The 10,856-nt window shown below is 45.6% G+C and overlaps 1 protein-coding gene across 1 annotated transcript in view; it reads right to left on the bottom strand.

Annotated features, from left to right (window-relative positions):
- Window positions 1-3,152: 3,152 nt before the first annotated feature.
- SEPSECS (Sep (O-phosphoserine) tRNA:Sec (selenocysteine) tRNA synthase) overlaps window positions 3,153-10,856 on the bottom strand; it is a 42,410-nt gene continuing 34,706 nt past the window's right edge. Inside the window, exons 9-11 of the mRNA XM_056855551.1 lie at window positions 5,496-5,589; window positions 3,743-3,833; window positions 3,153-3,435 (exon numbers count right to left, since the gene is read on the bottom strand). Of these exons, the coding sequence (XP_056711529.1) occupies window positions 3,153-3,435; window positions 3,743-3,833; window positions 5,496-5,589 (468 nt within the window). The remainder of the gene's footprint in view (window positions 3,436-3,742; window positions 3,834-5,495; window positions 5,590-10,856) is intronic.

Here is a 10,856-nt window from a genome sequence, read left to right as displayed (position 1 = left end):
ATTTAAAAACAAGCCTGTTACAATATTTCTCATTCACTCATGAATGGGAACCTGTAAACACTAAGTATTTATTCTGGGGAGGCAGGAGGAGAACACTAGTTTAAAAAGAAATAAGAGAACAGTGTTTAAGAGTTATATGATTTTTTTTGTACATTTAGACTGCTTTAAGTAACCAGATCCATGGCTGTTAAAATAAACAATGCTACAAACCCACATCCTGTTATTTCACTCACTATTAGTACCTTGTACTCCACCAGCCCTGAGGTCACAATGATGGTAGCACTGGAAAACGTTGAGACTGGCTGTGTAAGAAGCGCCATCCAGGGCTTGCTTCGAGTACATGGATCTAACCCAGTTCCGCAGGGCCTGTAAGACGGAGGTGTTCTGCCAGGTTGAGGGCAGCGACTGTGTTACAGAGCTGGCCTCCTTACAGGGTCGGATCTTGGGGGGTTCGGGTTGGGAGAGCAAGCGCTCCGAGCACAAGGAGGTGGGGGGGGCGCCAGCGCAGGCATGAAAAAGAGGAGCACCGCTGCCACGCTGTGGCATGGGCGCAGCTGCCTGCCCGTGGCACGGCTGGTGCTCACGCTGCTGCCCAGAATTTAGCCGCCCACCCTTCCTTGTCATGCACACAGCACCTACAGCAGCTGCGTGCGAGGCCAGGGGGGTGGGCGGACACTAGGTGGCACTGGGGCGACTGCCCCTCTGGCCACCAGCAGTTGGCTCCCGAACGAACATGGCACACACACCTTCCTCCCCCAAGTGCTCCTCCCCCCGGTCCATGCCTGCCTCCTTACCCTCTTACCCCTTATTCCTTTTTATTCCCTTCCCCCTTTGGCCTTCTCCCCCCCCCCCTTTTCCTGGTTGTGTTTTCCTTATCCCCATGTCTGTCCATCTCCATCCTTTCTGGTCCCCAACGAACTGAGTGATATCGATGGTGGGCATTATTGCACAGTCACCTGATAACATCCTCCCAAGATGGAGTAGTCTGGGTGCCATCAGTACAGGTTTTATTAATTAGTGATGTTTAGATTGTTTTCGAATGGTTTTAACTTATATTTATATTATTGTATATTTGCCTGTTGTCAGCCGCCCTGAGCCCGGTTCGCCAGGGGAGGGCAGGGTATAAATAAATTTTATTAGTAGTAGTATGTATATAAAGGTGTTCCGTTGGGAGACAAGTACTGTACCCCACCCCTTTCTGTACTGTGTGCTCTCCATGCCAGTTCCACAGGCTCATCACACCTAGTGGTGGGCATGGCTTGACCAGACACTTCCGCCAACTGCAGCCTTTCTAATCCTCCCCACGAAAGATATTTTGGGGGAAGCAGCTCACTTTCCTGCCAAATTGGATTAGCTCTTACACAGTTTGAAATGCTCGTGCCTCCAAAAGATAAGGTGGAGGGGAAATGACAACCGCGCCAAGTGTATTGTAAAGAAGAAGTTTGAGTGGACAAGAAGGCCCGTGGAGGCGTCAAGAGCAGGCTGCCGGGACAATCCACATATGTACCGAAAAAATACCACTATACTCCTGAATGTGATCAATTATATAATTTCAAAAAGGTGATTTATAATTCCAAATGTACACTTATAATATTCAAAACGCTTATGTTCTAACAATGCAAACTATCCATACAAGGTTTCACAAGTTGATGCGAAACAAGGTCATAATCGCGAAACCTTGTATGGATAGTTCGCATTGATTGGAGGTAAGCGTACATATAGAATTATAAATCACCTTTTTGAAATTATATAATTGATCACATTCAAGTGTATAGTGGTATTTTTTCAATATATATGTGCTTTGGGTACCACTCCCCTATTGATATATTGTATTGCCCAGGCAATGCAGCAGGAAGGTCTCTCTCGCTCGAGTCCCACCGAGATGCTCTCGCACAGTTCACGCTCGTTTCCCTGGAATGTGCGGGAACAGCTTTCGCACGCCCGGTCCCCATGTGGCTCGCTGCTGACACTGGGCCTCCCCACCCCCCTTCCTGCTCATCGTTGGTACAGATGTGCTGACCTGACAGTAATCAGGCAAGGAAGCACTGCCGGTACCCCCACAGCCTGGAATGCCCCTGCAAAAGCTGAACCAATGCTCACACCTGAGCTGTGCGGCTGAATGTTTTTTTAAAGTTCCGTTAAAGGGCTAAAAGGGATGCCAGAACTGAGTGCCGCCATTTAAAGGCACTGTCTGGTTCTGCTCCCCCCACCCAACCCAATTAGCTCCAGGCAGAGCTTTCCCACAGGGGCTCAGTTGGCAGCGAGCGCATCATTCCCCCCTCTAAGGCCAAGCAAAGAAGTTTTTCCTTAGCTTCAACGTAAAGAGGGAAAGTCCCATGAGTTGTGCTCAAAGAGAGCACAGCACTGTGTGAAAACTCTTAAATAAAGCAAGGGGGCACGCTGTGTGCCACCTGAAGGGGAAATCCTGGCATGGAAATACCCCTGGTTAACAATTCCAAAACCAAGACTGATAAAATTAATGCCACCCCCCACCCCACTCTAAAAAAGAATGCGAGGCAGGGTGATCACAATAGGTCACACCATCTGAATGCCCAAGAAGGTTTTGCAATATTCTTTTATGAGAGCAGGAGAACAAATAGGAGATTCAACAGCATATGATATTGTGTTGTGTGGTTTGTCCTGGTTTTGTAACAAAGCAGCGAATAATTAAAAAACTTTACTAGAGCGGAGTGGTTAGCTGCCCGAATAGAGTACCGCCTACGACTCTATCAGATTTTTGGAAGGCAACCACACCACTATGAGTAACGTTATCAAAGGGGTCTTTAAAAAGTAACCACTTTCCCCAGGTCAATGGCTTTAGCCCCCACTAACAGATTTACACAGGTCCTGCACAGAGCGCACCAGCCCCTCGACAGAGGTGTTACTTTCACTGACAACCTTGCTAAGCCTGAATATTTGCCAGGGGCCCAATCCGGCATAACCTTCGCCAGCACAAATGCCAGGGAAAGTAATAGAAGGTGGGCAAGAACTGTGCCCGTGTGTCACTATAATTCATTTCAATGAAACCAGGAAGGGCCCCTGGTGATTTTGATTTGGTCAAATTAATTTTAATTGCATAATCGATTGCACTATCTCCCCCACCCAAATATACAATTTGCACATTACAACCTGGACATTTTATCTTTCCCAATCTAATTTTTGGCATTTCTTTCAGCTGCATGGATGCTGCATTTTTCCATTTCAGACACAATTTCTTCTTCATTCGCTATGGGTGTATATTTGTCATGGTTCTTCCCTTTCGCTAGCGCCTTCAAACACTTGTCCAGTCTTTTTGAGAACACATCTACGTCTTGTTTGGACATTCCAATGGCGGAAGCAGCATTGAGGTACGGGCAGTGGTAGCTGTTTGTATGTGACATGAAGCCTTTGAAAGTGTAACCACTCACTGTCTGTAGCGAGCCCAGGGGAACCACCCTGGAAAGCAAACACAGCTAAGTTATAAACACAAATGTCAAAATTGCAAAGAAGAGTCAACAAGTCAGGGCCACTCACGCTTAGCAACTTAACCGCCTACATCCCACAAGAGGACAAACAATCCTCAGCTTGCCTCCCACTTTCTTGGGAGTAAGCACAATGAAAACAAGGTGGGTTTACTTCTTAGGATCAAGCTGTGTACAAACTCTGTCTTGCCAAACTTTACACATCTTTGGGGGTCAGATAGCAGCCTAGCTCCTAGCGCTAGTTTTAATTCTGAATCCAAGATGTTATTGGAAGAACTCACCTTGCTCCGGAAACCTGTCTTGTGAAAAGCATCGATCCAAGCTGTGTAACTGCTGTACCACTTTGTTCATCTAGCATCTTCAGTGACATGGCTAAAAATTCAAAGTAGCTGTATTACAATAAAGTTCTTTTTTACCAACAAAAACACACACAACTTGAACATTCTCATAAAAGCTATCCAGTACATACCACATTTTCCTGGTGAAACAGAAAAATCCTAGTTACACACCCCCTTCCACTTCCTCCTCCCATTTCAAATGAAAACTTCACCATTCCTTCCTTTATAGGCCCTAACCATAGTTCAGTGTTTCATCTGCATTGCTAGCCCTGGTTAACAGCCTTTCTTTATAGGCCTTAACCACAGCCCACTGTTTTATCTATATTGCTAATCATGGTTAACAGCCAGGGTTAGCTTTGAAACCAGTGTCTGAAGCTCGTTGGGAAATCCTAATTCAGAGAGAATCTAGCTGGGGTTGGATCCAGCCAGCTTTTCACTCAACCTCCCTCCCTATTTAGTACAGCTCCATCACATATGCCTTTTGTTCCTGTTCCCCAGCATAACCTTTTTGGTGGTCAAAGCCTCTCCCATCTTTAGCAGCAGAAAAGCTGCTTGAATCCAACTCAGAGACTAGATGTTTAACCGAACCTGATAATAATGGAACAGCTGTGTTTTATTCCTTACGATTTTTCAAAGGGCTACCAAATTTAAAAAGCTACACCCCTTACACTGGTTTACACAGCAGTCCTCAAAGCGCAGTGTTAGCAGTTTTGATTTTTGCCAACTGTCAGCTGCACACTAGCAAGGAAATAAGCGAAGCGTCATCTGACTTTCATTAATGGCATTAAGAGCTAATTCACACAATTTGTGTTGGGATTTTTAATGAACAGGCACACACCCCTAACGTATCGAAGACAAAATAGACTTCTGCGTGAAATAAATTCTATCATTAGTTTTATGTTCTTCAGTATGAGTTTTACAGAGCCCCCATGTTACCACATGCCCAGGGCATTGGTAATGACAGGCTCCAGGTGGGTCTCTGCCCCAAAGAGTTCACACAGTAGTCAACTTGCCTTTAAAAACAGACCAACAGAGACAGGTAGCGCTGCAATCCTATGCAGAGCTACACAGTGGGCTTAGACAGGAGGAACTCTGCATAGGACTGCGCTGCTACTCACATGAATTCACATGCACCATGTTTGCGCCTTTTCCTCCACGTGAGGATACAGGGCTTGCTTCTGCCCAGAGTCATACACTGGAGAAGTTTTTATTTATATTATTAAATGTATACCCCGCTCTCTATCCCAACCGAGGCCGGGCTCAGAGTGGCTAGCAACCGTTAAAAACAATCCAGCATATACTATATAAAATTCAATATAGCTCAGCAAAAATACAATTTAAATAAAATTTCACAATAAAACCAATTGGTGCCTATTGATAGCACACTGGTACACAGCGAGTCGGGGGGGAAGCAATCAGGACCAGCCTTAAATTCAATAAGATGGAGCAAAGAATGCAACTCCCATAGTTGCAAAAAAAAAAAAAAAGTTGTCGGGGTCTTGGGAATTTCTTCAAGGGCGTCTACTAGCTTTAACACAAGGCCTTTCCCCGTGCAATTATGGGTATGCAGATGTGAAAGAGCTCCAACCCACTACATGAGGGGAGGAAGCCACTGCCCCATAGTAACAAGGTGGCCTTCTAACACCACCATATGGTTCACTCCACGGCAGAAATGCAAGCGGTACCCCTAAGTTACCTAGGGAGATAGGGTTGTGCGGCGTCTCCAGCAGTCTTTCTCCATAGGCTTCTGCTAACTTCTTCAGCTCACTTGAAAGATAAGAAAACATTTCCTGGAAGAAGAAGAAGAACAGGACAAATGCCTTTTAGTTTTATTAGCTGTTCCTTACGAGGTGCTTGGCTCTCCAAGGAGGCCGTCACAATTAGCAGCATGAAAACAAGATCAAGGCCCAGCAAAGGGAAGTCCAAACAGGAGCAGATGATAATCAGCAGCTTCTTCCTTTTACAGGGGCTGCTGGGAGGCTGGAACCAAGGAGACCAGAGAACAGTCTCCGGTGGTGGGGGGTGGGGGGAAGAAGTAGAAGAGTTGGTTTTAATATGTTGATTTTCTCGCCTTTTTTCAAAAGGAGAATCAAACCGGCTTACAATCTCCTACACTTCTTCTCCCCACAACAGACACCTTGTGGCACAGGTGAGGCTGAGAGAGTTCGAAGGGAACTGTGGCTAGCCTAAGGTCACCCAGCTGGCTTCATGTGTAGGAGTGGGGAATCAAACCCAGTTCTCCAGATCAGTCCGCTACTCATGTGGAGGAGTGGGAAATTGAACCCGGTTCTCCAGATTACAATCCACCGCTCCTAACCACCCCACCACACTGGCTCTTGCTGGAGTTGTCTGCGACAAGCACAAAAGTTCACATCAGATGAACGGTTTATATTCATTTATTTACTTCATTTATACCCTCCCACTGTCCCCTCTGGGGACCCAAAGCAGCTTATATCATTCTCCTCTCTTCCATTACATCCTAACAACCCTGTGAGGTAGGTTAGGCTCAGTGTGTGTGCCAGGCCCAAGGTCACCCAGCAAGCTTCCATGGGAGAGTGGGAATCGGAACCTCGATCTCCCAACTCTCTAAACCAGTGGTTCCCAACCTTTTTTTGACCAGGGACCACTAGGACTTTTTTGTTCAGTGCAGGGACCCCAAGGTTCAAAATAAACTTTAATCATAACTGTTAGTTAAACATTAAGCTTAGAATAATATTTGAATATATATATAATAGAGAACTTTTAATTGAAAATATTAATTTATTATGGGTTTATAACTTTGTTTCGTGGACCTTAATTTAGTTCTCGCGGACCCCTGGGGGTCCACGGACCCCTGGTTGGGAACCAGTGCTCTAAACACTACACCACACTGACTGTCAATAATATAACAGTAGTACAGAAGGGTTGCCCTAACCTGGATGGCTCAGGCTAGCCCCATCTTGTTGAATCTCGGAAGCTAAGCAGAGACGGTCCTGGTTAGTACTTGGATGGGAGATCACCAAGGAAGTCCAGAGTTACTACGCAGGGGTGAGCAATGGCAAACCACCTGTCTTCATCGCTTGCCTTGAAAGCCCTACAAGGTCACCGTGAGAAGGCTGAGACTTGACTGCATTTTATGAAGGAGACCTTCATAAAATGAAGGAGACCTTCATATGAAGGAGACCTTCATATGAAGGAGACCTTCATATGAAGGAGACCTTCATATGAAGGAGACCTTCATAAAATGGGTTAGCAAGATCTGGAGGAAAGACAGCCCCAGGCTCCAATCTATGCAAAAACTAACCAACACACACACACAAAACCAAAATGGCTAGAGAATCTGGCACAGACATTCCTTGATGCATTTTGACCAATCCCCTTCAGCACGGCTGGCATGAGGAAAGCTAAACCAAGAAGCCTTTAAGGTTGAGCCACCAGACATTTTCTACAACAGTAAAGACACCTACACTAAGAACATAAGAAAGGCCTTGCTGGATCAGACCAAGGCCCATCAAGTCCAGCAGTCTGTTCACACAGTGGCCAACCAGGTGCCTTTAGGAAGCCACAAACAAGACGACTGCAGCAGCACCATCCTGCCTGTGTTCAAAGCACCCAAAATAACAGGCATGCTCCTCTGATACTAGAGAGAATGGGTATGCAGCATGACTAGTATCCATTCTAACTAACAGCCATGAATACCCCTCTCCTCCATGAATATGTCCACTCCCCTCTTAAAGCCCTCCAAGCTGGCAGCCATCACCACATCCTGGGGCAGGGAGTTCCACAATTTAACTATGCGTTGTGTGAAAAAATATTTCCTTTTATCTGTTTTGAATCTCTCGCTCTCCAGCTTTAGCAGATGACCTCGTGTTCTAGTATTATGGGAGAGGGAGAAAACAGGTATGATTGTAACAGTAGAAAAGAGCAAGAGTCCAGTAGCACCTTAAAGACTAACAAAATTTCTGGCAGGGTGTGAGCTTTCATGAGTCACGGCTCCCTTCTTCAGATATAGCTAGAATGTGAGTCCATCTATCCTTAAGTAGAGAAGAGTGAATTCAGACACCCAATGGCAATAGCATGTAAATGTCAATACCAGGTAAATGACATTAGCAGGAGTGATTGGATCAGGTGTGACAAGCAGAGGGGTAGTAGGTGTGGAGAAATCAGCATTGGCAATGAGACAGGAATCCCAGGTCCTATTCAATCCCGGAGAATGCATTGTCTTCATTATTAGTAGCAATTCAGCAGTCTCTCTCTGTAATCACAGCAGAGAAAGAACTTCTAAGAAGAAGGCTAATGTCATTTACCTGACATTGACATGCTATTGCCATTGGGTGTGTGAATTCACTCTTTTCTACTTAAGGATAGATGGACTCATATTCTAGCTGTTACCTGAAGAATTTCAGTAGTCTTTAAGGTGCTCCTGAATTCTTGCTCTTTTCTACTGCTACCGGCAGACTAACATGGCTACCCATCGTGAGGTATGATTGTAAAACCACCAATTCATTCTGTGTGTGTGGCTGGCTTGTGGGACTGGCTGCGGGGCCACGGTGCAACTCGAAGGAATGAAATTGTTCCCTGTCCCTGATTTATTAGATAATCTGAATTTCAAAATTATTTTTTCCACTTTAACAAGCTACTAGGATTGTTACAACCAGCCAGCTAAGCAGTTTACTATACAATCAATTAATTGCGTCTCGTATCAGGCAAATACTTTTTGCAGGGTCAAATCCATACCTAACCTCTATTAGAAAATCTGGCTTATTGTGAGGAATTTATGAGGGCTCAAAGCACATGTCTTAGTTAAAAGAGAGGTAACTGAATGCCATTGATTTTTCTGTGTCGTTGCTACTATATTTAACTCAGACGCAAAAGAATCCTATCATACTAGAAGGGTATTGAGCAACGAATGCACTAAATGTTAGCTACCTTTCCAGTGAGGGAAGACAACAGAGTCTTTTTTTTTTTAAAGGAAGAATTGCTTCAGGAAAGAACAGCATCAAATTTCTGAGGAAGGGTTCTCCCCAAAATGTGTTCCATACCCTTCAGCCTTCTACAGCTGATTTTAAATCATTTAACTGAGAATGGTTTCTGACAACTTCAGCCGCAGATGCCTGAAAATTGCAACTTTTCCCATTTCACAGAAGCATAATTGGTTTTTATATGCCGACTTTCTCTACCTTTTAAAGAGAATCAAACCGGCTTACAATCGCCTTCCCTTCCTCTCCCCACAACAGTCCCCTTGTGAGGTAGGTGGGGCTGAGAGAGTTCGGAGAGAACTGTGACTAGCACAAGGTCGCCCAGCTGGCTTCATGTGGAGGCGTGGGGAAACCAACCCAGCTCACCAGATTAGAGTCCACCGCTCATGTGGAGGAGTGGGGAATCAAACTCGGCTCTCCAGATTAGAGTCCACCGCTCTTAACCGCTACACCATGGTAGAAATGCCCCATCTCCTGCAGTGTGGAGTGGGGCCCCTCCAGCATGAGGCCCGTGTGCGAGGCCTAATAACTCTTAAGGCCTTATACAACACACAATCCACAGGAGGAAGTACCAGGCCTCGCACACAGGGTGGGGAATCAAATATGGTTCTCCGGATTAGAGTCCACCACTTTTAACCACTACACCACCCTGAAGGGAATGGGGTCACCTCGATTGAGTCTGGGGCTCTCATATTAGAGAACTAATGTGAGCAGACTGCTCAAGCGAATAGTTATTTGCAGAAAACTGCCTTGCTGATTGCTGGAACAGATGCTGAACCCTAACAGGAAGCTGGGAAATTCAGCTGACCTTAGCTACAAGCCATGGCCAGGATCCAAAAGCTGCATGGACGGGTGTTCCAATTGCTCCGAAGGAGCTCCCCCTACCAAGTGGCCGTCCTCCCTGGCCCTGAAAAGCCATTCCCAAGGCCCGTGGTCCTCCAAAATGGCATCCTGTATGGTTCAAAGGGCTACTGGCAGCAGGAAACTACACACACACCCCTACACAAAGGTACTGTCTGCTCTCACACAAAGTGGTTTGGATCATGGCCATTATATATCAAGTAAATCAAACTCTCTGGAACAGAAACATTCCACAAGCAGTTAAAAATACCCATACCTACGTGACCAACAAGTATTCCAAAATGTTACTGAAAGAACCAGGGCTTCCATTCAAGACCTGTTCAGTTATGGAGGGGCTGCAAAGATATCGGGGGGGGGGGAGAGACTGAGGATGTGGGAAAGGCACGGATGCTGCTTTTAAGACTAGCGCGGCCTAACCTACGCCTGCTTGCCTACCGCCTACCCAACCTGTATATTTGTAAAATAAGACTGCAAAATCACCTGAGGCTTCCAGACCTTTCCCTGGCACCTTAACAAGCTGTCCCAGTGCTTCCTACTGCTGGGGAGGGTGGGGGAAGAGTAAATCCTTTGCACCTAGAGCTACCAAGGAAGGAGGCTGGTGCTGGCTGTCCGGCTCTGCTGCAGAGATTAACACACACACACCTATGATGCTGGCTGGGCTCTTTGTCAACAACCTGCAATAAGACTGGAGGCAAGGCTGAGGCAAGCAAAGGGAGAAAGTTATTCTGATTTTTTTTAATAGCCTGGCCTCTTTTTTTGAGTAGGTGTAGTGGAACCGATAGAGAAAGGAACACTCAATGTCGAGCTATAAATAGCTCCTGCTGAGAGCGTAATAGTTCTGCCTCAGCCCTCGCCGAGCAAAAAAACAACAACCACCCCAAAAAGCAATAAAACGTCACGATTAAAATCTTGCTATTCAGGAATATGCACACTGGAGGCACAATAATAAAAATGGAGGGGGGGGCGGACTCTTATTTCTATACAACAACAAGAACATGTTTATGACGATTCGGAAATCAGGTTTACGGAGCGGAACTGGGTTTTTAGTGAAGAGGGCTGCTTCTTGAATGAAACTGTGAGATATCCAACCCTTCATTCGCTAAGGAATTCACTACAGACAAGTGCATTTCATTACTTCTCCAGATATATAGTCATTCGTCGAGGCTTTTATCTGCCAAATCATTTGTTGTTCCCAACAACTGCTAATATTCCTCAGTACTTATTTATCGTCGCTGTAA

Source organism: Euleptes europaea, chromosome 9, assembly GCF_029931775.1.
Source record: "Euleptes europaea isolate rEulEur1 chromosome 9, rEulEur1.hap1, whole genome shotgun sequence".
Classification (NCBI taxonomy): Eukaryota; Metazoa; Chordata; class Lepidosauria; order Squamata; family Sphaerodactylidae; genus Euleptes; species Euleptes europaea.
This window is presented reverse-complemented; position numbering and strand designations above follow the sequence as displayed.